Source organism: Motacilla alba, chromosome 19, assembly GCF_015832195.1.
Source record: "Motacilla alba alba isolate MOTALB_02 chromosome 19, Motacilla_alba_V1.0_pri, whole genome shotgun sequence".
Classification (NCBI taxonomy): domain Eukaryota; kingdom Metazoa; phylum Chordata; class Aves; order Passeriformes; family Motacillidae; genus Motacilla; species Motacilla alba.
In genome coordinates, this window is record NC_052034.1 from 4,395,297 (window position 1) to 4,422,518 (window position 27,222).

A 27,222-nucleotide genomic window follows, 5' to 3' on the forward strand; every position below is an offset into this window, starting at 1 on the left:
CGATGGCGATGCCCCTCCCGGTGCGGCGGCGCGCAGCGGGGCCGGGGCCGCTCACACCGGCGGCGGCGGCGGCGGCGGGGCCATGAAGGTGAAGAAGAGCGGCGGGGCCGGGGCGGCGGCGGCCAGGACCGAGGAGGAGCTGGGCCGAAAGGCGCTCATCGGGCCCGACGACGTGCTGGGGCTGCAGCGGGTCACCAGCGGTGCGTGCCGGGCATGGCGCGGCGGGAGGATGGGGACCGTGTCCCCGTGGGGCTTTTCCTGGGGGAAAAAGGGCAGCCGGTTCTCCTCTCCGAGGGGTCTAAACCAGGGGGGAAAGAGGAGCCGTTCGCCCTTTCACGGGGGCTAACCCAGAGGGAAAAGGGGAAGCGGTCCCCCCTTGCGGGGGGACAAGAAGTGGGGATGCAGCAGGTCAGGGACAGAGCCCGCATCGGGATGTGCCACCCGGGGGGCTGGGGACCATCGGGAGAACAGGGGAGTGCCCGGAGCTGGGCATGCAGCCCCCCAACTCTGGTGGAAGGTCGGTGTTGGGATGCTCCTCGCTGCTCTCCCCATCCCCTGTGTCTGCTCCCACCCTGTGGGATGGGCTGGATGCCTGGGCACAGCATGGGGGGACTTCAGAGCAGCCCCCCAACCTAGTTTCCCCCTCTCCAGTATAGCACCCGTGGTCTTGAGGGCATCTTGGAGGCGGTGGGTGGGAGTGTGTGCCTGGAGGGGCTGTTGTGCTTGGCAGAAGAGCTCGGGACAGCAGCACACAGGGCTGGGGAAAGGCCAGGACAGGGGGGAATGGCTTCACACTGATAGGGAGCAGGTTTAGATTAGATATTAGGGAGAAATTCCTCCCTGGGAGAGTGATGGGACCCTGGCACAGAGAAGCTGTGGCTGCTCTATCCCTGGAAGTGTTCAAGATGAGCTTGGATGGGGCTTGGAGCAGCCTGGGCTGGTGGAAGGTGTCCCTGCCCCTGGCAGGGGGTTGGAACCAGATGGTCTTTAAGGTCCTTTCCAATCCAAACCATTCCATGATACTGTGTGTGCCTCAGGCCAGCAATGCCCGGGGACAATCTGCCCTGGTGTCCCAAAAAGTCCTTTTTCCATCTCCTAGGACCTTTGGGTTGTCTCTCTGGGCTGTCAGGGTGGAGGGGCTGGCCAGGGGTCTGGCTGTGCTCCCTGTGCCTCGCAGCACTGTGGCCTCAAAGCCAGCTCTGTGTCACAGGCCGGGGCTGTGACGAGCCCTGGAGAGGAAGGATGCGGCTGTGGGTGCTGCTGCGTGCAGGCAGCCCCGTGGGGCTGCTGTGTGAGCAGGATGGGAGGAGGACAGCCCGGCAGGGACTTGTGTCAGCCCTCAGGAAGGGCTTACAGAGGCTCCTCTGAGAGGGGCTGCTGTTGCTGAGGACCTTTGGGTTGCCTTCTGCGAGCTGAGCTGCTCTGCTGGTGCAGCTGCGTGATTCACTGCCCAGAAATCCCCTGCCTGTAGCAGGGAGAGCACGCAGCAGGCGCTGAAGCATCCTGCCAGCATCCTCAGCTGGATGGTGAATCCCAGCCATGGCTGTGTGAAGCTCTGTGTGCTCACTTCATGGCAGCCTCCGTGTCCCTGCCCTCGCCAGCGCTGTCTGGAGGGGACACGGCCACCCCTCACCCTTGCTGTCACCTCGTGTGGCATCAGTGGGGATGGATGGTGCTCGCTCTTGGTAAGCTCCTGCCTTGCCAGGGAGCAGGGATTGCTAAGCTGGTGAGCCAGGCTTGGAGCAGAGCTGGTTGTTGTCTGCCTCTTCCAGCCCTGGGTCAGAGTGCTCTGGAGCACAGAGGGGATGTGAAATGCATGAAAATGCTGTGTTCCCCTTCTGCTCTGAGACTTGCTGCTAGCAGGGTCAGAGCCAGGCGCTGTGATGATGTCCCAGGCTTACCATGGGAAGTGCTTCCTGTCCTGCTGGATGTGTGGGAGCCAGGAAATGCTCCCCACACCTGAAACCCTCGGTGAGTTTGGGGATACAGGTAAACAGTACACCCATGTTGAGCATATTCTATATTATCACCCAGGAACACTTTGCAACTCCCCTTCTCAAGCTCAGTTTTCATCCTGGTGGGTTTAACAGAAAGCAAAGAATATTTTTCAGATTTTTAACACCTACTGATTATCTGGGGCATTCTATGGCCTTTGCTAATTTCTACACCCTTAAAAACAGACGGCCAAAAATAGCAATGTGAAACTGTTCCACTCTTCTGCTTCAGGTAGGGGAGGAGGAAGGACCAGGCTGTGGGAGAGAAGTTCACAGCTGCCCCAAGCTTTTGGACGTGCTGGGTGTCAGGGCAGACACCACACCCTGTTGCTGCAATTCTGTCTTTGACAGGTTGAAGTTGAAGGAGGAGTTGGTGGTGGGGCTGCAACAGAAATGTCCTGGTGCCCTGGCTGCCCTTTGTTGTTCCAGAGAGAGGATAATCCATCTTTATCCAAACTCATGGGCCAGTAGCACTTCAGCTCACACATTGAACTGTGTCCTGCCTGGGACCTGGGGAGGGCTGGCTCTCTTTTAGGGCTGCTTCATCAACCAAAGCCCAGCAGGGCTTGGTACCACAGGAGAGTGTGTTTTAGGAATGTTCACACCAGGAGCAGGCTCTGTGTTTCTGAGCAGCCTTCCAGGTTTCCAGGGGGAGGTGGAATTCTGGCTGTAGCACAGAATGGTTTGGGTTGGAGGGGACCTTAAAAACCACCTTGTTCCGAGTGCCTCACCGAGAGCAGGAGCACAGGAACGTTCCCCTGGATGAGGTTGCTCCAAGCCTCACCCAGCCTTTCCTTGAACACTTCCAGGGATGGGGCAGCCACAGCTTCTCTGCCCAACCCCTGCCAGTGCCTCAGCAGCCTGACAGGGAAGAATTCCTCCCTAATCATCTTTCCATCAGGCAGCACAGCTGGACTTTGCTCTCCCAGTACGTGCAGCTGACCCAATGTGAGGTGGCTGGGCTGGGAGGGTGGCGAGCCAGGATGTGGCTCTGTGGGCAGCCACGGGAGCCAGCTGGGCTCTGCTCTTAATGTGCTTCTAATATGCTTAACCGGGGAGTTGTGTGAACTGCCCTGCACATTCTGTGTCCTTCCAGTGTTAAATTCCCCATCAGCTTTGAGCCCACAACGTCTCTGGCCACGCTGGGTCCAGCCTGGTGGATCTGGGATGCTGCCCTGGGATATCTGGGCCTCCTGGCCAGGCTGGTTCTGGCACTGCTCCAGCTGGATCAGGTGTAAGGCTGGAGAACCATTTCCTCTGCAATTAGTGAGATTTGTCACTCGCTCACACAACTGTGGTTGGGAAAAGCGGAAAAAGCTCATGACGTGATTAATTTAAGATTAGCAAAGGAGTGGGGCAGAGCTCAGTTCAAATTGCAATTAATTACTGAGGCAGCCAGAGCATCAGAGGAGTCAGATGTGTAACAAAAGACAAGCTCCAGCCTCTGAGGCTGCCCTGCTTATCACCTACACACTTTGCCTGGAATACCAGATTAAATCTTACATTTTGAGTTTTATTCTAATGGTGATTTTATTTTAGGAAACCAGGGGGTTAAATAATTGATTACATGCTTGGAAACAGTTTCAAAACAAACCCTAAAAATAAGGAGCACACACGTAATCGTTTCTGAAAGTAATCTCTTCCTCGAGCTGTCACTTGGGATTTCTCTGAGACTTCTCTAGCAGCTTTAGCTAAAGGCCAGCTTGGCACAGGGCTGCCTCAGTGGGTTAGGCAGGCCAGACCCTTCTTGAGGGGACTTCCATACCAATTTCCTGCAGTCAGTTAAAGAAAAAACCCAAATAAACCATTTCCATACCCTCTGCCTCAGCAGTTCAAGTCCTGTAATGCTAAACCATCCAGGATCTGTGTTCAAATCCATTTCTAAATCCATGGGGTTTCCATAGGCAAGGAGAGAGGGAGGCACTAACAGGAATGTGAGGCAGATGTGCGTGAATCCATCTTCAAAGCTTCTCCTGGACCATGACTTCCCTCCCCAATTAATGGGGAGAATGTATTTTATTAGGAGCTCTGAGGAGCTGTGGGTGTCTGCGAGGTTAATAAATCCCTGTTCTGCCTTGTCCAGGCCTGTGATGTGTGGCTGTGTTTTGATGTGCTGATTTCTTGTTGCAGAGCTGTGCCAAGCTGCTCTCCCCACGACCCTTCCCTCAGCATCCCACACAGGCTGTGAGCTTTTCCAGGGCTCTGTGTTTCCCAAAGTCTCACAGCACAATAGGAGCTGTTAGGATTCCCAAGGGCAGCACACATGGGGTGTGTGTGGTGTGGGATTCCTCCTTCTCTCAGGGTTGTGGGTTTGGGCTGTCCCTGATGGAAGTGGTAAAGGTAAGAGGAAAGCTGAGGGAGTCAGCCTGAGGGCCTGGGCAGAGCTTAGCTTTGGCTGAGCCCAAAAATAGCTGATTTAGTTGATGTTGTGCACGTGGTTTCAGACTTTGAATGCAGTCATAGTGAAAAGGGGGCAGGAGAAAGTGTTTGGGTGCCTTGGAAATGGGGGAAGAGCAGCTCCATCCACGGGCTGCAAGGCTGTGATCAAATTAATTGTGAGAGGGTGAAGTCTGGAAAGCTCTAGCTAGAATAAAAAAAAAAAAAAAAAGAAAAAAGAGATGAGCAGGCTGCCACAAAAATCAGAGCCTGGTGAGCTGTGCAGTAGGACTTGGCAAATGAGGGGCTCTGGGGACCTTGGGAAGTGCCTCAGCCTGGAGCCTCCTGCCCTAAATCCCTCTGCTTCCTTGACAATAAATGTGCTGCTGTGGAAAAACCCCTGTGGGATCCTTCTGGTGCAGGATTTTCCCTCTGGGGCACTGCAGCAGCCTAATTCCAGTGCTAGGTCAGAGGGCAGCTGCTCCCTCCCTGTGCAACCCCCCTGGTCTCTGGTTCTCCAAAGCCCATGGTTTGGGTTGGAGGGGTTTATTTTACAGGAGTAGATCCTGTTTCCTGGCTGGCTTGGTGTCACGGGGCTTGAACTGCTGAGGCAGAGGGCAGGGAAATGGTTTATTTTTTTCTTGAACTGAACCCAGGTTGTCTGGGCAGGTGTATCAATAGCACCTGAAACTTGCCCTGCCTTGCCCTCAGGTCCTGCTTCGTGTCCTGCGTCACTGCTCGGCCTCTTCGTGGGGTCTGGGCTATTTTTGCTTCCTCCTGAGACTCTTCAATCTGATAATCTCCTAATCTCCAGCTCCTGGCAATTCCTCTGCAGTTGTCTTGGCTTTATACCTGGCTTATGTCTTGGGAGTTGGCTTCAAAATAGCTCCTGACCTTGTTGGTTAATGCATGTTAGGAAATAGGCCTGTATAACTACAGGAGCCTTCTCATCCATTCCCTAAATTGTTGTTGTTGGCTGTGTTGGGCAGAGAAATTCCTGTTACAAGTCACTGCTCTTGCCTCAGTCTCTTCTTCAGCATCCTCCTGATTTATACCCATTTCCAGGACCAAATTTTCAGTTTTTTCTTACCCTGGGTGCACTCTGCTTTCCTTAGTGGGCTCTTAAAGCCTTAAAATAGGAGCTGCCCCATCTGAGATTAGACTGATGAGCACAGAAATATCCCTGGTGTCTGTGAGAGGGGACACGTGCTTCCTCCTGATTGCAGAGATGGAGAGGGCATCTTGAAAAGGAGCACAACAAAGAGTGTGAATCCTATTGCTCATGAGCTTGTGATAAAATGGGCCTGGTGGGGTGGTTGCAAAGGAAATTTGGAAATATAGGATCAAATTTTAGCTTTCTGTGATGAGGAGCAAACCTGATCTCATGCATTTAAATGACAGGGAGAGGTCCAGAGGACAAAGTGCCTTTATTTGCTTTCCTATGTTCTTTAGCTCTGCATTATCCCTCACCCTTTGTGCTCCTCTGTAACGCCCAGCTGCTAAAATACACACCTGGAATTGTGCACCAGGGTTCAGGATGTGCCAGTGTTCACAGGCAGTGCCTGCTGGCATTGTCCAGGCTGCTCTGCTGGTTTATTTTGTAATTTTGGTTGGGTTTGGGAGGGCAGGAGGGTTTCCTGGATAAAAACTGGATTAGGCAGTGGAGATACCACCTCAGAACTGTACCAGGGGGAGGAGCACCTGCTGATTCTGAGAGCAAAGCTGGAGACCACTGAACTGTTTGGGGTCACTTTGGAATCACTTTTTCCTACAAAGGGAATTGGAGAATTTGTGAAGGAATTAATTGAGCCAGATTCAGGAAGCCAATCACCTCTGCTGCTTCCTCAGACCACTACCACCACAGTGGTGTTGGTTGTGGTCCAAACTCTTCACAACTGTGATAGGTTTTAAGATAGAAATTGTCTCTGAAAGTGTGCAGTTGCAGATCTTTGGGCATGATCCAGAGGTTATGGGAAAGAAGCTGGAGAGGCACCACTAGGAATGGTGATGTGTGAGTGAGAAGTGGCTGCTATACCAGGTGAAGTGTTTTCAGGTAGGGTTTGGGAATGGAGGTCTGGGATATGACTGTTCCCTGGGCTTTGGGAAAGGGTAGGAAGTACTCTTTTGTGACCTTTTTTTTTTTTTACACTTCTAAATGTGGGTACTTAAGGATAAAAACCAATCTGATGGGTTTTCCATGGCAGTGCTGCTGTGTCCATGCCTTCATCCCTAAATCAGGTGAGTTCTGAAGGCTCAGGGACACACCATGATGGTTCCTGGTGTTAACAGGGAAGCAGCACAACCTGCTTCAGGGGAAGTGGAAGAAACAATATTCTGTCCTGAGAGACCAACCCACCATTCTGTGTAACAATCCCCTCCATGGAGGTTTGATCTGCCTCATTCCCAGCTGAAATACCCACGGCTGCTGCCTCCCTTCCCCAAATCATGGCGACGGTGAATTAGGATAAGGGAGGCAGATGAGACATTTAAGTGAGTCACGGAAGTGTGGGCAACTGGGCCCTACAGTAATTTAAAAATAAGTGTGTATGGGATGAGATTAGCAAATCTGACAGTGCTCAGCTAAGCAGAAGGATCTGCCAATTGCAAGCAGCCCATTCCCAATAAGACCTTCCAGTGCAGCCGCAGGCTCCTGCTGCGTGTCGGGGGAAAAAACAGCACATGGCTACTTTGATTGATTTTTGAACAGGAATGGCAGAAACAAATGTAATACAGTCTGAGAGGAATATATATTCCTCTGTTTGTTTTTTTTTTTTTTCCTCTTTCTAGGAGACTGGGCACTGCCAGAGGAGGAAAAAAACCCACTTGATTGCAGTATTTTGGCAGCTGATCTTCCCGGATGGCATCCAGTTGTATATTGGCATGCTGATCAAAAAAAAAACCCCAAAAAACAACAAACCCAACCAAAAAAAAAAAGGCTTCAAAATATTATCAGGGCAAAAAGAGTTGGAAAATAACAGTGTAGGTCTGCAAGCATCAATGAGCAGGAGCCTGGTGGGGATTCTACCCGGGTTTACTCCTCTTTGGAGGCTCTGCTTGGCTCTCCTCTGCTCCAGATGAGTCATGGACACTGTTACTGCAGCAACGCTGCTGCCAAGGAGGGGGATAAAGCTGTTGCCATGGTGCTGGATGGGCAGGAATTCTGCAGGAGTAGAAACACTTAATAATTAACTTGCAGACAAACGCGGCTTCAGATTTGCCAGCGTGCTCCAGGGAAGGTGTCCTGGGCTCCTGGGTGACTGCTGCCTGTTGCCAACAACCTTCCCAGGGAACAGCCAGTGGCCATGGGCCCAGGGAGGGGAAGCTGGGCTGCGGGAAGCTGTGCCTGCTTCCATCAGTTTGTGTTTTGCATGCTGGTGCTCCGAGCTGGGAAGTTGTGGGACGGGTTAGGAGTTGGGGTGGCTGATGTGTCAGAGCCTAAAATCACAGTGTAGTTGCAGGACATCTCCCTGAGGAATGCTAAACATCAGGGCCTAAAGCAAGGGCTGGGTTTAAATTCCTGTCCTGTCTTCTTGGCTACTGTTAAGGACACAAAAGGAAGATTTTTTTGTGCAGTTCTTGGGATATTTGACCTAACACAGGCTTGTGTTTTCTTGTGGTAGTAAAAAGGTTGAGCTTTTAGCTTGTTCTTCCTGACAGTTTGGGTGCTGGTGTCAGTTTTCCTTGTGCTCTGTTGATAGGGAAGTGAAAATCCCTGCCAAATGCCAGGGATGCTTTGAACACTGTCCTCTCCCTGAACACCCATTTATAGAATTGTAGAAACTCAGAGTGTTTTGGCTTAAGAAGGACCTTAAAGATCATCCACTTCCATCCTCTCTGCCATGCAGGGACACCTCCCACTAGACCAGGTTGCTCCAAGCCCCATCCAGCCTGGCCTTGAGCACTTCCAGGGATGGGGCATCTACAAATTCTCTGGCATTCCTTTGAGTATTCACCATATGGGGTTGTTGGAGAGCAGTAAAACTGGCCAGGGAGAACATTTAACACCTTTGTTCCTTGTACTGAGCTTATTTGGACAGTTCTCCAAGTTGTGGAGATTTGGAAGGAATAAAAGGCTTCTAGGAAAGTGCTGGTGCCAGGTGTTCATGCCCGGGAGCTCAGAAGTCTCTCACAGTGGTCTTGGATTTCTTAGACCTGTGCTGAAGTTGGGTTGGCATGGGAAGGTCTGAGCTCTGAGCACTTTTGTAGCTTGTTTTTCTGTATTCAGGGACTAGGCCTCAGGTGGATGGATTTGTTGGAGTTTCAGAAATAGGCAAGCAGACAGAAATAAGTGATTAGCTCAGATTAACAGCAGGAATTAGTAGCTGAGAAAGTGTTTTGAATTAGAATGTTAAAGTATTGTTTTCACCTTGGAACCTTCAGAACCAGTCTCCTACATCAATCAAACGTGCTGTTGTTTGAAAGCTGACCTGGCTTGTCTACACGGAGCATTTCTTTAGATTTGTCAGGGTGAAGTGAGTTATTGGAGCAGCATTCAATCTGTGCTGTACGTGCTCCTTCCCCAGGGAGGAGGATGATTCCTATGCCAGGAGCTGGCTCGGGGCACAGCAAGGCCGAAGGCCAAAACTGTGGGGATTTTAGTAGAGGAATCCTCATCCCTGGAAGTGTTCAAAAGGCCTGTGGTTGTGGCACTTGGGACATGGTTTAGAGGTGAACACAGCAGTGCAGGGTGAAAAGACTTGACGATCTTAGGGGGCTTTTCCAACCTGAACAATTCTGTGATTCCATGACTTTCTCTCAAAGATACTCACAGCAGGGAAGGGCTCTGCTCATGTTTTCCTAACACAGGGAAAGGCTTCAACATAATTTTCAGTGCTGAGGAAAACAAGGCCTGGTGTGGGGGAAGAGGCCACCCTTTGTCTGCAGAGGGCTGGAGCAGGGAGGTGGCACAGGGGAGGACACTCCTGTTCCATTTAAGTGCAGTCAGCTTAGCTCCCAAAGCTGCTTAGCCCTCGCGTTCTGCCACAGGGCAGTTTTTAAAACAGGCAAAGCCTCTTAACCCTGGAAAGGCTGGGATTTGATGGAGGTGCTGACTAGTCTGGGAGGAAGTGGATGCCGGAGTTGCTGGCACAGGGTTGGGAAAAGGTGATGACCTCTGTGTGTTGGGGGAGAGAATTCTTTCCCCTGTCCTGTCTGAGCAGGGCAGTGTGAGCCTCCAGAACTGAGACTGTCTTCAGAGACATCAGTTTTGAATTAGAACAGGCAGTAGTGGAGATGCATTTGGGCTGCTCTCACTGTTGGTGTGGCCCCCAGAGAGCAGCCAGAAATTCCTGGTATTTCAGGGCAGCCTTCATTTAAATTTGCTTCCCCCTGCAGATTATTTGTGCACTCCTGAGGAAAATGTTTACAAGATAGACTTCACCAGGTTCAAAATCCGGGACATGGAATCTGGCACAGTCTTGTTTGAAATCACCAAGCCAGCAGCCTCAGGTGAGTGCACACACAAAACAAGGTTTCCTTGAACAAATGCTTTTTTTTGCCTTTCCCCACTCCTTTTACTCCATACATTTCCCAAAAGTAGCAGAATCTGTCCACTGCAGGAGGGCTGGAGCCCCATCTTGCAGCAGGAATGGTTTTCAGGTGTCTCTTTGTACTAACAGGGTGAGCAGAGCTGGCTGCTGCTGTGCTCTTCCTGTTGCCATCTGTGATGGGAAGGGACAGATGGATGTTGTAAACAGGAGCAGAGGAGGAGGAGGAGATCGCTGGGTGGTTTTTTCTTGGCTGTTATTCAGCTTGTGCCCCCTGCACATAGTTTAGCTGTTAGTTTAACATCTCTCACTGAGGAGTCAGGAAAATGGTATTTCCAAAGGGGAGAAACTGCCAACAGGCAAATGAAACAAACTGAACATTTGCCATTTTTTTTTATGTTTGATTAATTTTTAGGTGTTACTTGTAAGCATCCAAGTGTTGCCTGTTGCCAGTGGTGATAAAAACCCAGGGCAGCTGTTCTTTATCTGGCCAAGCACTTTTAACCCTTCCCCACCTCCCTGCAGGTGAGAGGAAGTTTTCTGTAGCTTATAGGTAGCAAACCAAGCATGCTAAGGGGAAGTGGCTTGTTCGGAGTCACTCTACAATCCTGATGTGAGGAATGGAAATCTTCTGGATTTCTATCCAGAATGAGGAATAGAAATCCAGAAGATAAGAATTACTCAGACCAAAGGGCCATCTCACAACATTCCACCTCTGAGTGACCAGGGGTGGACGCCTCAGGACAGGAGGAGGGTGAGCTCAGCACCAGAGCGATTTCCTGGCTTAGGTGGCTCAAGAACACCACCACAAGTATTTGCCCTGAGTTTCTGGTTCTCAGGCAGCTCTGACCGAGCTTTCTTTGGGCTTTTGCAGAGCGGGAGCACAATGACAGGAAGGACGTGGACCCCAACGCCGGACGCTTCGTGCGCTATCAGTTCACGCCGGCCTTCCTCAGACTGCGGCAAGTGGGAGCCACGTGAGTAACCCCCCTGCTCCTCGGCCTGCCACAGAAAACAGCTGAAATCTTAGGGGAAAAAAACCCCTCTCTTCCATGTTCATCCTGCCAGGAAGTTGATTGAACGGGGGGCTTTTTAATTTATTATGAGGATCTCCAAATCTCTGGCACTTTAGGTTTAGTCAGGGGTAGGCCTGGTGCTGAAGGGATTGGTGCTTAAAGAGGCAAAATAAAGTGGGAAGGCTCTGGGGAGACCTTAGAGCACCTTCCAGTGCCTGAAGGGACTACAAGGGAACTGGAGAGGGACTTTTGGAAAGGACCTGAAGTGACAGGACAAGGGGAAATGGCTTCCCAGTGCCAGAGGGCGGGGTTGGATGGGATATCGGGAAGAAATTGTTCCCTGTGGATGCTGAACCCTGGCGCAGGGTGCCCAGAGACGCTGGGGCTGTTCCATCCCTGGAGGTGCCCAAGGCCAGGCTGAATGGAGCTTGGAGCAACCTGGGATAGGGGAAGGTGTCCCTGCCCATGGCAGCTTTAAGATGTTTCTCTAATCCTGTGGTGTGTCTCTGTGGAATGCTTTAAGCGAAAGAGGAAACAACAATTTGATTAGTGCTGTTGCTTTATATTTTTTTTTTCTCTTTTTTTTTTCAGAGCTCTCTTCTGCCTTTCAGGAATATTGCAGATCTTATTGAAGCATGCAAGCTCACATCAGTTTTACCCTTCTTTTTCAGGGTGGAATTCACAGTCGGGGACAAACCCATTAATAATTTCCGTATGATTGAGCGGCACTACTTCCGTGACCAGCTGCTGAAAAGTTTTGATTTTGAATTTGGCTTCTGCATCCCCAGCAGTAAAAATACTTGTGAGCACATCTATGAATTCCCCCAGCTCTCGGAGGATCTCAGTAAGCTCTTTGTTATAAACTTTCACTTCTGGGTTGTCACACCATCATGTTCATCTGAGGTGCTTTGGGGGAGCCCTTTCTTAAAGACTGTCTCTAGAGAGTGGGTTGGGTAGCATAATTCATCCTTTTATATCTGTGTTAACACTGATTTTGCTTTCTAGTAGGATGTATCTCATCACACGCCAGGCACTTGCTTGGGTTTGTTGTTTTTTTTTTTAATTCATAAAAGAGAAGCTTCAGTATCAGGGCGAAAAAAAGATAATTGTGTTATAAAACAAGCAAAAAATAAGATTAAAAAGACATCCAATAAATGGATAACTTAAATGTTATGATCTGTTTTAATGTTTGATGTGCTATATTGTGAGCTTGAGAGGTTTTAGTATGAACATAACTTTTATTTCCTCTCCTCTCTCCCAAGACACAATAGCACAAGCACTAAATCTGTGTGATTTTCCTCTTTACAACCCCTAATTGTGTGTGTCAGCACTAATATTGCAGTCTGTGGAAAGTACAGTGGGGCCCTGCTGTCAGGCTGGAACAAATTTACTTTGAATTTGCTGTTTTATCACTGTTTTTAAAAACAAAACAAAAAGAACCCCAGCCCAAAATGTAATGGGTTCTTATTCTGAGGTCCCCTTTATGTGGTGCCATAATATATTTGGATTATGAACATTTTTCATCCCTGAAATTGTTCAAAGAAAGTGTGGATGTGACACAAGGGTTTAGTGAATTCAGGTTGGATTTTAAGGCCTCCGAGGGCTTTTCCAACATAAAAACTCCATGATTATGCTCGAAAGTTTTAAAAGATACCAACAAGGAGTGGTTTGGGCAATTCCCATTTGGGTTTTGGTTTTTCACCTGATTTTGCAGCTGCTTGGGGGACACTGAACAGTGCTTGAGTGTGGATTGTCCCTGAGATAAGGGTCTCCTCAAGCCAGGTCTCATAAGCTCTTGGAGATCTATTTCACACCCAGGATAGCTCAGCTACCTTAGAAGGCATAAAATCGGCAGGATAGCTTCTGTGGTAGTGCTGGAAACAAAACAGTTTTAATAAAAGCAAAATAACAAAACTCTTTACAGAGAAAAACCCAGCCAGGTGCAAGAGGCCTCCTGCCCTGGTACAACACCTCACAAAAGCCATTGGTTTCTTTGTTCTCTTCTTTTTCTTGTCAATTGCTTAGGCTGGACTTTTTGGCTCCTGTCCAATTTGCTGTCCTTAAGTTTGAGGTGAAGTTCCCCAAGGTCCTGTGAAGTGTCTTTTCACCCAACTGAGGAGAGAAACTTCTGGGCTCTTTTCCTTTTTGAGGAGACAAAGGATAGTTTTGTCACTCCATCAACAGGGAGCACATTCCTATACTTCCCCATTAATTGTGGCTTTTTTACCCCCTCGCAGTTCGAGAGATGATCCTGCACCCCTACGAGACACAGTCGGACAGTTTCTACTTTGTAGACAACAAGCTGGTGATGCACAACAAGGCAGATTATTCATACAGTGGAGGACCTTGAGCGTGGGCTGGACGGCCCCAGCCGCGCTGGCCTCCCCTTCCCTCTGGAAGCCGTCAGGGATCCCAACACCTCCAGCTCCTGCAGTGTCACCTGGACAAGGATCCACCAACCAAGGACTCTTTGCCACAGTAGGAGTTTCATGACATCTCTTTTGAGCTTTGAAGCAGACCCAGTTCTTCAGAAGTTTTAAGCTAAAAATGATCTTTGGATACCACTTCCCTAAGTTCTTTAAGTGTCTGCTTTGAAAATGGCCTTGTGGGACCTGAGGGGTTTTGCCCTAATTCTGTGAATTTATGTTCTTGCCCTCGAGTATCTTTTAGGATTGCTTTCCCCAAGAATGTAATCAGAGAAACCATGGGAGTGGATGGATGCAAAGGCAGAGGTTTGGGTGGTTGTTTCTCTTTGTGAATGCTTCAAAGGCCAATTTAACTTGTCCAGCCTGTTGAAAATATCGAGCAAAACATCTCACAAAGGCAAGTTTCATCTTTAGACTGGCTCTCTCCATGAGTATTTCATCCTTTAGTTTCAATCCTTCTGTGTAATGCTCTGTTTAACCTTGGAAACACCAAACCCTGCAATGAAGAGCAGGTTCAGTGGCAGAGCTGTGTTAATTGGGTGTTTTTACATTTACATTCCTTTTACATTTCAGATGAAGGTAAAATGGCATTGTGGGTCTATGAACCTCCATAAGTACATTCCATTGATTTCAGTTTTTTGCAGAATAATCAGGAAAAACAGAAGGATTTTAGCTTTATTTAACATTTTTGCTTTATTTAACATTCAGCCTTTTCATGCCACACATTTCCCGTGTCTATTTTCTTTCATCTCTGCTCGATACCAAGATAGGGACTTCAGCACTGCTTGTTAGAGCAACATTTTAACTGTCTAGGGCAGCTGGGGAGTGTGGAATTTCCAATTTTCCATGTGTATCTGCATTTAAAGGAGGTTAAGACAGCGTTTCCCCTTTGTTAAAAACGTTTCTCATCAGATAATAATACAGGTGAAGCTAAATCTAATAATCTACAACTTTACCACACAGCAAAAAATTTAGCAAGAGTTCTCTCTTCTCTTCTGGAAGAAGTTTAACACCAATTTAGCCCAAGAAATAGCAACACCAAGAATAAACTAGTGTGGGGTGACCTGTTGTCATGAAACCCTTACTCTGAAGGTCAGTTAATTGATACTTAAAAAAAATGAAAAAAACAAACAAAAAATAAAAGACAGTTGCAGCCTGTAGATATTTCTATAAATACTTGATGTCTCCATGTCTAATTCTGTGAGTTGAAGTGGAACATTCTACGTTAGCCTCAGATAGGTGTAATAATTGTAATAATTTTTATAAAAATACCATTTCCAGTCGTGATGAGCATCTCTGTAGTCGCAGCCTACGTCAGACAGGACAAACAATTCCAAGTGTAGCCTAAGGCCAGGGAGGTTTTTGTGCTCTTGTTGGGGCTGTGGTCACTTTTCAATGTGTCACCATTTGTATTTAGCTTGGCTTTTTTGACTGCTGAGAGAGGAGGCATTAAAAAAAAAAAACCAAAAAACAGTGACTTTAGGTTACAGCACAGTTTTTATTAACCTTGGTAGCTACAAAAGTGTGTCAAGTTCACTGATTTTACACAAGTAGTAGCTTGTAGTAATTCTTATCACAGTGAGACTTGTATTTATCACTATTTTTGTCTCTAGTGTGTTAAATCATACAAGTAGCCTACAGCTGACCAGTTTGAGAGATACAAAGGATTTCCTCATTATTTGTGCAGTACTTTGAGCTACTGACCATTCATTTTATAGCACAATAATTACTAAAGATGGAAATAGTTTCGAAAATGTTTTCATTCCTCCCACAACTTCTTCTTCTTTTTTTTTTTTTAATCAGGACTGTTAAATCATATCTCCAATGACATTTTGCAAGTTTTTAAGTATTTCTGAGCTTTGTTTCAATTTGCAGGAGAAAAAAAATGCTATTTTAAAGACAAAATGGAGTGAATGTTTATAATTACCACCCTGTACAGGGTTTTTTGGGGGGGTTATTTTTCACCTGCTGTTCATAACAGTCACTTCAGTGCATAAGATTTTTGAAAGACTTTTAGGAATTGAATTTGCCCAGAATTACCAGTCATCTATTTAATGTGTTGTGATGAGATCAGTTGTACTTTGGGGTGGACTCTTGGGTCATTTGATGGAGTTTCCTCTGAAATAGTCATGTTCTGCTCCTTTTTTATGCTACCTCCTTTCAAGACTTATAAAAAAAGAGTAATTCCATAAAAATATTACTGTAATCAAGGGAAATTTGAGTGGTAGACATGCCCCTTATGGAAGAACCAAGAGAAAGTCACTGTGTTCCCAGGAGTGCAGAGTGTGGATGGAATTTCTGACATTTTTCTAGTGTAGGTTTGAGGTTAAACACAAGAGGATGAATTATCATCTGCTCCTCTATGAAATCTTTTATCATTCAGATTATATATGTAATAATTCCAGTCTCACAGAAAATGTAGTGTGAATCATGTGGGAGATACTACACTGAGTGAGTTTGTTGCCTAAATATTATTAGGAATATTTTAAGCCAGAAGTAAAGATTTTTTTCGATTTTCAATAAAATCCATTTTCTACAAAATCAATAAAATAAATTCAGTAAAATCAATTTCAACCAATTCTAGCTTTAGCATTTCAGTTAGGACAATTTTACTCTTATTAAAAATCCCCAGAGTTTGCCACAAGTAACAAATTCTGATTCCTAAACCGAGGCAAACCACAGAACTTTCTGTGGGAAGTGCAATGAAAATGCTTTTTTCTGTGTCCCACTGAAGCAGTTATCACTGTTATCTCTCTGTTTCACTTGGGAATGATTTGTTAGCATTTCCTCAAGGCCATCCACATCCACAATCTTTGCAAACACGTGGGAATCACTCTCCAGGAGAAAGATTTTGTTCCTTTCCCACCTGCTCCTGCAGCAGCATCATGCGTGGTGTTGACATGAGGCACATAAACAGCACCAAAAGAATGTTTCTTTAAAAACTTTGGCTGTGGAGTTGCTGTTTTCATGCCACTTCTGTCCTTGTTTTGCTTAAAAACCACCTTCAAAATTTAGTGCTAAAGACCAAACTTTGTGCTGCACCCAATAATTTCAACTTCCTTCTGAGAGGGAGCTGAGTTTGCAGCTCAGTTGTGAAACCCACATTTTTTTCCCTTAAATTGGCAGCTGGTTCTTATTATAAACCAGTTGAGAATGAAGTCTTAGCAGCATTGTTCACAGAAGAATTTGTTAATCTTCTTGACTAGCTATTATTTTGTATTTTAACATCCATCATTATTGGGTTTACTTTGGAAGTGCATTGTGAAATCACCAAATATTGGCTCTGGGAAGAAAAGAATTGTTGTATTTTCTTCCTTGATCTCATTTTAAACATGACTTTAATTAGCACTCCAGCTTTGTTTTAACAAGCCAGCCTGGCAATTTGGGATCTGACTTTTTTGAAAGTGAAAGAAAACATCCAAGAGCTAACCAAGATTATCTGCTAATAATGCCCTCTGTTTCCTGTCATAAAACAGGATTAAGCGTGTGCTTTACACAGTGACTTAATCTTGGAAAAAGAAACTAAGTCTCTCTGAGTGCTAATGGTGACATAATTTTTCTGAGAGACAGGGAAATTACAGCTCAACACATTCTTTCAGGGAAATTATAATTTGACATATTTTCTTCACTTTGTCAGCCTTGGATTCCTTTCACAGTCAGGGTTTTTAAGGAAAGCAGCAATACACTGGTGGTGAGCTGCATGCTCTAATAACTCACACTTCTGTGGCAGGGAGAGAACCTTTTTTTTTTAAATAATTAACACATCAGCTGTGGTTCAAAATCTAGAAACTTTGCTCTCAGTTCAGTGGCAGAAGCCAAAATTGTTTCTGTGAATTATCTGTTATGTGGTGACACTTCTGAAATAACTGAATGATCCACCCTTCCTGACTCAGAAGAGTTTATTTATTTATTTATTTTAATGTAGAAAGTCTCCCCAGGGTTGAAAACAATCTGCTGGGGTTTAGTTCTTGCTCATAATCTCTCTCTATGTCGTGTTTTTTTCAGCAGGTCAGTAAGATGCTCTGTTTTCCATCTCTGTCCTGTGAGTTTTATTCCAAAATCTTGTGTAGTGTCACAGTGGTGGCTGGCTGTGTGTGAAACATGCAGGCTACCTCCGAAATCCCTTCAGTTTGAGAAAAAAACTGTTGAAGTATACTGAGAATTATCCTACATATCAACCCATAAAAAATAAACCCCAATCTTAAAGACAAAAGCTGCAGGGAACTTTTAGTTATGCAAAGATTGGGGCTATTTAAGGTAAGAAAATGCTAATACCCAACTGTCATATTTAGTAAGTATTATAAAAATGGTCTATTAATTATTCATAACCTGGAAAAGATGGTTAACAGCTCAGTTTTAATTAGATCTGGTTAGGAAGGAAACCATAGAAATCATTGCTGTCGTTTGGGGCTGTGGGGCAGCAGCTGGAACTGTGTGTGAGGCACAGAATTTGGGCAGGTTTTTGTGCATTTTGGGGGGAAAAGTGAGGGAAAGGAGAACAAGGACAGAAAAAGAATTAATTTCAGCTATTTGGACTTCAAGGCCATGGTGAGTGACTCAATTTTCTCCTGGGTCTGAGGCAGCTGGGAGCTCCTGCTCATGGCTCTTCTCTCTACCCCCAGCCCAAACACTGCCTAAATTTATAGAGGATTTTCAGTGTTAATGTGAAATACCATTGAGAGTTCATATCATTTAATCCACACGGAAATTACTGATTTATTTGAGGGCTTTGATGCTCCAGGTCTCACCTTGCAGCTCAGTTGTTCTCCCCTTCACTGGTCAGTGGGTGAAATGGTGTTTGTGTGTCTGCAGCCCCCCAAAAACCCCCTGTGCTCCTGCCTGCTCTGGTGTCTGCTTGTATCTGAATACACCCAGCAAACCTGTTTGAATGTGACTTCTTTTTTTTTTTTTCTTGGCATAGAAACAAAATTGTCTGTATTAAAATGTATTTATAAAAAAAATCTATTTTTTGTGGAAGGAGAGTAGGATTCTGGTTACTATACCACTGGGAAAAAGTTAGGAGCATTTTTACTGAGTTAATTTCTAATTCTTTGTACCTTGGTAGAGATTTGTTTGCTAGGAGAACATCCACTGTGGCCCATCCTGTGGCAATGCAATGCACTGTCATGCAGAGAATCTGGTTTTCAGAAAACTGGGAGTCCTTTGTTTCCTTTTTGGGACAGGAGGGAACTGAGGAGATCACCAGGAACAGAAGGAACCTTGGCACAGAATCCGTTCTGTGGCTTTGGCTTCAGCCTGTTTGACTTTTTGCAGATTAAGTAGAGAGAGAGAGAAGATAGAGACTTCAGGATTTAAAAAAAAAAAAAAGAAAAAAAAGAAAATTAGATGCTACAATTTAGTCTTCCTGTAGGAGAAGGAGAGTCCTTAAATTAATTTATACAAGGTTTAAATAGGGACTGCACTTGCTTCAATTGGTTTAATATTGGCAGCTTAGTCATTGATGTGCATCCTAGGGAATATGCTTAACTTTTTCCATTACCTTGGAAAATGGCTCAAAAACATGTCACTTCCATTAGCAAGTGTTTCTTCTCCTGTAACAAATTGCAAAATGTAAAAAAAAAAGAGAAATAAATAAATTATTGATCCTAGAAACAAGGCTGTTTGTCTATTTTATTTAAATATTTCTGTGAAAAAAAAACATTCAAACTTTCATTTCAGGTCTCTTCCATCAATACTCAAACTCCAGTTTTTGTGCAAATGTTTGTGAGCAGCTTCATTTTGTGGTGATTGATGGAAAGACTCTGCAGTGGTTTGGGTGGTTCTGTGGGTAAAACCATCACATTAAAAGGGTTCAAGTGGGATTTAACTTTCAGATTGGGAAAACGTCTTGGGGTGTAATTAAAATAAATTGGTATCAATTACATTAATGGCACTTTGGAGTTGCACAGATCACAGCTGTGTATCAGGTTGGGATTTAAAAAAATTTGCAAGCTTGAAATGTCAGTTTGAGAATTTGAAAAAATGAAAAATGTGAAAAATAAATTAGTTTCAAAGTACATTAACAGAACCTTGGAGTTCCTTGGATCACTCTTATGCACCAGGTTGGGCTTCTGAAGAATTTCTGGCTGCACTTTGGAGAATCAAGTTTTGAAATTAATTTGAAAATTGCTGTCTCTGCCTTATTGACTAAAACTGAACCAGCTGCTCAGGCTGAAGTGATTTTTACTGTGCTAATTCCACCTTGGTGGCTTTGATATTTTATTCAGAAATTCCTGGGGATACCTCTGCGTTTCTCTGGGAGCAGAACAACTCTCAGAAGAAGAGAAGTAGGATGGTTTTGTTTGAAAATCTCTTCTAAAACTCATTTTGATTCCACAGAATTCCTGGGGACTCCTCACTGCCACGATATCCTGTGGGACATCGTTGTGTGCTGGAATTTGAGTGAGGAATTTGTTAATACAAGGGTTTCCCTTTTGGATTGTGACTTGGAATTCTTGCGAGGACTGGATGCTGATTCACAGAATACCTAAAAAAAGAAAAAAAGACCAAAATCAGTGCTAATAACTAATAAAGCAGGTTAAACAGCCTCTCTGATTACCTGGACTTGCTTAGAAATCTTCTGAGATTGCAAAGAACCTTAAAAGAAAATAAACAAACCATTTTATTCCCAAGAAAACTCCACAGTGTTAAATGTCTGCCAAAAATACCCTGCATTACCAGTGCTCCCCTCACCTTTAGCTGGCTTGTCAGTCTCATTTATTAATAAATATGCCTAATCATTCTGGAGATGTTCTCTGCTTCTCCTCACATTCTTATTTCCTTTGGCATTTCTCAGCTGCTGAGTTATTGTGGCAAGTCTTATGTGTTCACCCCATGTTTCTATTTTATTTGTCATTGTTCAAGGGCATTCATCTATCTCTGACTCGCATTCCCTTAACATTATTCACTTGTAGGATGATCACTTCTCAGTGATGAAGTACTCCAGATCTCCCAGTTTCTCCCTCTAACGCAATGGATCTTACTTTAAAGATAATTTTAGAGATTACTGAAATCTCTCATTGCCTGCTAGGATAACCCAAAACCATTTATTCTCCCTATTTGAGTCCACAAAATAGAGCAATTCATTTACAGAGATGATTTTTTTCCCCTTCATCAGTGCTGTACAAGAACTTAAAATAGGAGGTGAAATCATCCTGGATAATGTATTTTAATTAAAACTACAAAGAGAATTTAGGTAGGTAGAACATAATTGCAGTTGGATGATTCCCAGCCCTTATTTTGAAAACTGACTTGGGACCTTATAAAACAAAGGCCTGTTTTATTTAATAATAATTTAATTATTCTAGTGGAGGGCGTAAACCATGGTAATGAAGCTGCATATGAAAGTAATCTGTAGCAAGAAATAAAAACAGGCAGGGAATTTATAAACAGCAATAGAGAAAACACATAATTAAATTTACTTTATGAAAGGGAGATAACACAGACAGGAGAGAAGAGTTCCAAACACCTTCAGTTCTTCCTTTCCTGTGGAATGAGAGGATAAATCCATGAGAGGGGAATAACAATTGGGATTAAATTAGATATGAGAAAGAAATACTTCCCTGTGAGGGCGGTGAGTCCCTCACAGAGGTTGCCCAGAGAACTACATGTGCCAGACCTGAAAGCTAAAAATATTTAGAATCTATTTTGGTAAAAAAACAACCCAAAAAACAGCCAAGCTCCAAACCCAAAACTCCAACTCAAACTTTGTTTTTCATGAGTTGCTTGAAGGGCACAGTGCGCCAATGTTGTGCCAGTGTTACTCTGTCCACTGGCATTTGACTGGGGTTGAAAATCATGTTTTTATTTCCCAAATGCATTCCTTACCAGCCTGATCTATAATTAAGTGTCTAATTAAACCTGCTGCCTGCTTTGATGTCTGCACAGGTTCCTAAATCAGGAGAACAGAGGGTTCACTGTAACCCTTAAAATTAAAGTGTGCACAGAGGCCTGAGCACAAAGTTCAGAGGAACAACATTGCTCCAGACACACCAAGGCTCTTCAGCACTGAGATGTCAGATTTTTAAAGATATTTCCCCACTGGAATTCAGCAGCTGGCATTGCTCATCACCTAAATTTGAAATAACAGTGCAGAAATACTCCTTGCAGCTGACAAACACAGGGCTGTGCTTCCTGTGGCTGTGTGGCAAGAGATGCTTGGAGGAAACAAGCACAAGTGTCACCACTCAGATAATTTTAAGAGCTGTTATTTCAGCCAATAGTTAAATTTCTGTAAGATATATTAAGATGAGAAAGATAATTTCCAGTCAAAGCAAAAATTTGCACTTTTCATGCCTTTAACGCCAGCTAAGCATTGCAGTTTTCTCCTAGATCAACAGGATATTTGGTAGAAAATATTTTTCTGTAGGTTTTTCTGTATGTTCTGTATATTTTAGGAGGTTTTTTTTTTTAATGTTCTGAAGTAGTTCTAGGGGGAAAGGCAAGTATAGAGGGAAAGGCCAGTAAAATAAAAGCCTTAAGAGATCGTTCGGGCCTGGTGCCTCCAGCAGGCCTGAACACGCTGGGCTTATTCATCTGCTTGAAATTAAATTCCAGCAGCTTCCTGGACAGGCAAGATCTTGAATTCTATGTTCAAATCATGTGAATTCCCTTCTCCAGTGGTTTTTTGGGACAGATGTGCTTCTGCCTGAGCTCTCAGTGGGTTTTCTTCCCTCACCCACCCAGCCTGGGCTGCTGGAATGAGTTTCCTGGTGCCGATGGCGTGAGTAAGGAATTAATTCCTGTGACTAACGAGGGCCTTTGCTGCACAGCCAGGCCCAATTAGTTTTGTCAGGAATAAATCTTTAATGGTTTCTCTGTCCTCTCCTGTGCCCAGGTCACAGCTGGATCGATCCAGAGCACGATGCTCCCATTCATCCAAGCAGCAAAATGGCTCCGGGGGGAATTTATCGGGGCCTTGACGCGTCCAAAGGGCCTCCAAAAGGGCTGGGATGGGGATTTTGGGAAGTCAGGACAAGGGGAAATGGCTTCAAACTGAGAGAGGAGAGGCTTAGATGGGATATGAGGGAGAAATTTTTGGCTGTGAGGGTGGTGAAGCACATGGAAGTTGTGGCTCAGCGTCAGTCTTGGAGCAACCTGGTCAAGAGGAAGGTGCTGGACAAAATGGTCTTGAAGGCCCCTTCCCACCCAAACCATTCTGTGGTTTTATGAGTAAAAAAAGACCTAAAAATCATCAGTTTCATACTTCAGTCAGTATATATATATATTATGATTATACCCAATACCTGGTATTTGTCATCAATGTGCTGCTTGAATAAGAGCCCCTGGGTGAAATAAATGCCATGTGCATTAATGATCTTCCCACTGCTGTAATTTTCAGTAATTTCAGTATTTTCCATGCAAACAAATATTCTTTGTGTGTGTTTATTTCTTTGAACTAAAAAAATAGCCTTTTTCTGCTTCTACACAGACTGCATTTAAATCCTGTTTTATGACAACTCCATAATTCATTATTTTAGTAGCTCTCAATTCAATTTTTGCTGTGACTGCAGATGGAAAATTCTTCTTTAAAGTTTCCATTTATGTCATTGCAGGGAGGGAATGCACAGTGAACCAGAGAGTTAATCTTCCACTACTGAGGGTTTTGGGTTTGTTTGTGTAAGACTGGGAATGAATTAGGAGGTCAGGAAAAGCTCATGTAAAAGTGTTTGCTGGTTTTGATATTCAATAGCCTAAACACAAACATTTACACACAAATCTGGAAGCTTGAAGCACAAAAATGGAGCAGCAGCCCTGGTAAACTAAATTCTGGGATCCAAATATTTATTCCAGTAGTTTAAATTTGTTTGAAAGTGCCACTAAGTCAGTTGCACTTCTGAAGCTTTGTGTGCAATAAAGCTGCTGTGATATTCAGTGTTTTATCTGTTCCATAATTCCAGTTAATCACTGCTGGGTTTAAATAGCTCAGTGCTGTGCCAGGGGTTTGAAAGATTGTGCAGAGACAATTCTCCTCAGATCTGTTCCTATCTCAACAAAAGCAAGGGAATGTTCAGGGGTGATGCTTTTATACCAAGAACATGCAAATATGGGAGGCAGAAATCTTGTAATTATTTGGCCCCATGAGAAGAGAAAAGAGCTTCAAAACATAATTCCAATATAAATGGTTATTTGAATGTTTTGAAGTTTAAATGAAACCTGCAATAAAAAAAAGGTTAAGCTAATAAATCCTAAACTTTAGAGTGCAAATTTTTCCTAATCATATGTTGGAGAGGGCAGCTGTGAGCACTTTTTTCTATTTGGTAATAAGATATTTTTATGGTAATTACACTTAAGGTTATTTTTTTCCTAGACAGGTTTGCATAATCTCTTTGGAAGAGGCTGATTAAGCAGACAGCATTAGCCTTGGACTGGGAAAACTTCATTCTTTCCTTTCTTTCTCCCCCTTTTTTCAGAGTGCTGCTTAAAATGGAATTTAATGCTAATGTATCTGAAATAGATTTGCAGTGTGTGCAAAATACTGATTTTATGGTAGGTATGAAATCAGGTGTCACCAGCTCTAAGGAAATGCTTATGTGCTATCAGTATGTCAAGTTATTTCAAAAGTCAAAAATAAGGATTGCACAAGCTGAGGGTCATTCTTGTATATAAACTTTGGTACAAGTAGTTAAATAAACATAATTTCAAACTTTTTTTTAGTAATTGTTCTGGAATTGTAATTTATAATATAACTCTTTCCTCATGAACCCATATTTCAATGAGTTGGTTTTGTGTCTATCAGAACCACTAATGCTAAACTGAAGCAAGATAACAAAATTTCAGATGTAGGAGCCTGAAGTAGAGCAGGAAGGGAAACCCAAACTCAGACAATTTATATTAGTTAATAACTTGCAGTGTTGTTTGTTTGTTTATCTTAATCAGAACTCTTTTTAATAAAAGTTATTACAGGACTTTTCTTATAACTTCTGTGAAATGTCCAACCATTAATTTCATTCTATTAAATATGGAATGCATTGGAGAAAACACTTTTAGGTGCTTTGAATAAAGAACTTCATAAGAGGAGCACAAACCTCTGGTGTGGATACAAAAAACTCCAGAAAGCACAAGAAAAAACATGTTAAAGTGCTTTTTTCCCCCTTTTGTTCTTTATGTCTGATCATTCTTCAAAGACTCACTACCAAAAAAAAAAAAAATAGAATAAAGTCTGACAATTTGATTTCTTCTCTATTTCTTCCTCCCCCTCCAGCCTGTGATCATGTGTGTGGTCACAAGCATGGAATATATTGGTGCCTCCGAGGGAATGGCTGAGCCTGAGGCCACAGAGGACACAAGTGACACACAGGAATTAACAAATCATGGATAGGTTGTTGTGCCCATAAATTATACATCTTTGACCCAGAAAAAGCAGTTTTGCTTTTCTCGCTTTCAAAGCTGTGAATTTGGAGTTTCACAGATATTTAACTCAGCTTGATGATGTTGTCCAGATTCCTGCTGTCAGTTTTGATGGATTTTTTTTCACGTGCCATGGATGTGCTTTAATCATAAATATTTTATTACATTTCTGTTGTGTTTTTAGAGCAACGAGCCATCCCACTGCACTTCCTCTGGTGTGTTCTCATGCATTTTTTTTGTTGTCTCCCTCTACCAGCTATAAAACACTGGCAATGCTGCTCATTCTGCCAGGAATATCTTGCAAAGGCCCGTGGTGTTCTGGCCATGGTGTGGTTCACTGTGTGTGACTCAGGAGGGGAATTTGTAAGGAGTTTAAAAAGGATTTAATAAGATTTTGGTGCAAATAGTGATTGAAAGTCATGGAGAACTGAGCATCTCACTCCCTCGGGGTGCTGAAAATGTTTCAGAAGATCCATGTGCCAACTCTTTGGTGTTTGCAGAGAAAAGCTTTGAAAAGGAGAGTTTTATCCGGAAATTCCTTGAGGACGGAGGTGTGCAGAATTCCCACTGGAACTGAAATGAATTGGAGGGGTTTGGAGGGTTGGGACACCTGGTCCTGCCCAGCACTGGGAGTCCTGGTCTGAGACTGGGATCTTCTGTTGAAGTCAGAGCTCACGAACACACAGAGCCGAGGGACCCCACCTCTCCCATGAGCCAGACTGTGTCTATATTCTTAGAGAACAATATTTACCAATTATTATTTTTGGCGTAAGAGTGGTGGTGACACATTTTTAAGGCATTAGAGTAGCAGTGTGCTCAAGAGCCACAGGGGCACAAAAACAGCGCCTGAGCTCAGGGCAGGGGCTGCTCTGGTTTTGCTTTTCCTCAATGCATGTCTGTATTAAAATGTGTATTTATTTGACTAAAATGTGATTTTTTTTTTTAAGAAAGCACTTAGGGTAATAATATCCTTCTCATAATATCTACTCTAAATACTGTGTATTTAGTCATAAGTTGGTGACTCTTAAATTGCATTAAAATATAAATGTGCATTTATACTGTGCTTTTAATATATATTTAGTGTTATATATATGCACATACACTGCTTATAAATAGTATTTTATACGTACATACAATGTTATATGTACATATAATATCCTGTTCAAATACAGTGTTTTATATACAAATACTGTGCTTTATATACATTGTATATATATTACACACAAATATATACACACACTATATTTCTGTTTCTATTTCTATTTCTATTTCTATTTCTATTTCTATTTCTATTTCTATTTCTATTTCTATTTCAATATTTCTATGTATTTAGCTTTCTATTTAGCTTTATATTTATAGAAATATTTAGAGCTATTTCTATTTCTATTTCTATTTCTATTTCTATTTCTATTTCTATTTCTATTTCTATTTCTATTTCTATTTCTATTTCTATTTCTATACTGTTTAGCAGCTTTATACTCACTACATGCTTTAGACTTACCATAATATTCACATTTCTAATAATGTGTCACACTTAACTTTTTCTTCAGGTCTTTATCCAAACCTTAAGACGGCCAACCCCTGATTCCCCCAGCTCTAATATGTTTGCATAACTCTCATCCTGCTGGGTTGTTTTTTTTTTTTCCTGGCTGCATTTCTTCTGCTCCTTATTCTCTTTGCAGGAAGAGGAGTCGGAGTCAAGTGAGGATTTCTTGGTGCTTGCGTGAGGGATTACAAAGCTGCATCACGTGTGTTCCTCCTAAGTCGCCTTCATCCGTCTGCCCCTAATCTGATTTTAAGTCTGGACTAGTAGGAAAGGGTGAGGGTGTAGCTTTAGGCCTTGCTTTGGGGAGAGCTCCCTCCTTGCTGGGAGACAGCGGCCAGTTAAACCTCTGTGTCTTTATTTCAACAATTCCATCTCCTTTGTTCCATCCTTGCTTTTTCATGGCTCAATCACCCAAGCTGACTCAAGTTTTAACCTCCTTGGTTTAGTCTGAGTTTACATCACCTGTGAATAGAGATCAGAGAATCCCACAATGGGCTGGGGTGGAAAGGACCTTGAAGATCACCCAGTGCCACCCCCTGCCATGGGCAGGGTCACCTTCAGATTGCCCCAGATTGTCCCAAGCCCCATCCATCCTGGCCTTGGCCACTTCCAGGGATGGGGCAGCCACAGCTTCTCCAGGCTACCTGATTTTTTTTGGGGTTTCTAGACTATTTCCATAGTGCTGTTAAGTTCCTTCTCCAGCTCACTCTGGGTTTATATTGCATCACTTAAACCAAAATTGTTTTATGCTATTTTATTCTATTTTTTCTACTTTTTTATTCCAGCTTGGTGGAAAATCAGAGGAAGAAGGTTGTTCCTGAAAAACTGGCCTGAAGTTTAGCTCACAGTGGGAACCTGCTGCAAGATTTGGTTCAGCATCACAAGAAACCCCACTGGAGGGATCAGTTAGAACACAGATGCTCTCTGCATTTGGCCAACTGCAATTTCTCTCTTCTTTTTTTATTACCATTACAAAAATATGGCTTAATAATTCACATTAATGCTTGGTTTATGAGATAAAAGATAAGA

General features: G+C 43.8%; 1 protein-coding gene and 1 long non-coding RNA gene across 2 annotated transcripts; one reads left to right on the top strand and one right to left on the bottom strand.

Moving 5' to 3' along the window:
- Window positions 1-18,911, top strand: UNC119 (unc-119 lipid binding chaperone). Its single transcript, XM_038158149.1, has 5 exons — window positions 1-200; window positions 9,705-9,818; window positions 10,731-10,833; window positions 11,544-11,716; window positions 13,110-18,911. The coding sequence occupies exons 1-5, from the start codon at window positions 83-85 to the stop codon at window positions 13,220-13,222; spliced, it is 621 nt and encodes a 206-aa protein (XP_038014077.1). The 5' UTR covers window positions 1-82; the 3' UTR covers window positions 13,223-18,911.
- LOC119709868 lies at window positions 18,194-26,742 on the bottom strand. The gene is made up of 4 exons (XR_005259432.1): window positions 26,149-26,742; window positions 20,720-20,783; window positions 19,542-19,785; window positions 18,194-18,850 (listed from the first exon to the last, which is right to left on the bottom strand). It is a non-coding gene; the product is annotated as an uncharacterized LOC119709868 (long non-coding RNA).
- Window positions 26,743-27,222: the final 480 nt, after the last annotated feature.

What these genes read in the sequence shown, in the direction of transcription:
- UNC119 (XM_038158149.1), top strand. Translation starts at nt 83, where the DNA reads ATGAAGGTGAAGAAGAGCGGCGGGGCCGGGGCGGCGGCGGCCAGGACC. An exon ending in GCTGCAGCGGGTCACCAGCG is followed by an intron (nt 201 to 9,704) that starts GTGCGTGCCGGG and finishes TTCCCCCTGCAG; the next exon opens with ATTATTTGTGCACTCCTGAG. An exon ending in CTGCGGCAAGTGGGAGCCAC is followed by an intron (nt 10,834 to 11,543) that starts GTGAGTAACCCC and finishes CTTCTTTTTCAG; the next exon opens with GGTGGAATTCACAGTCGGGG.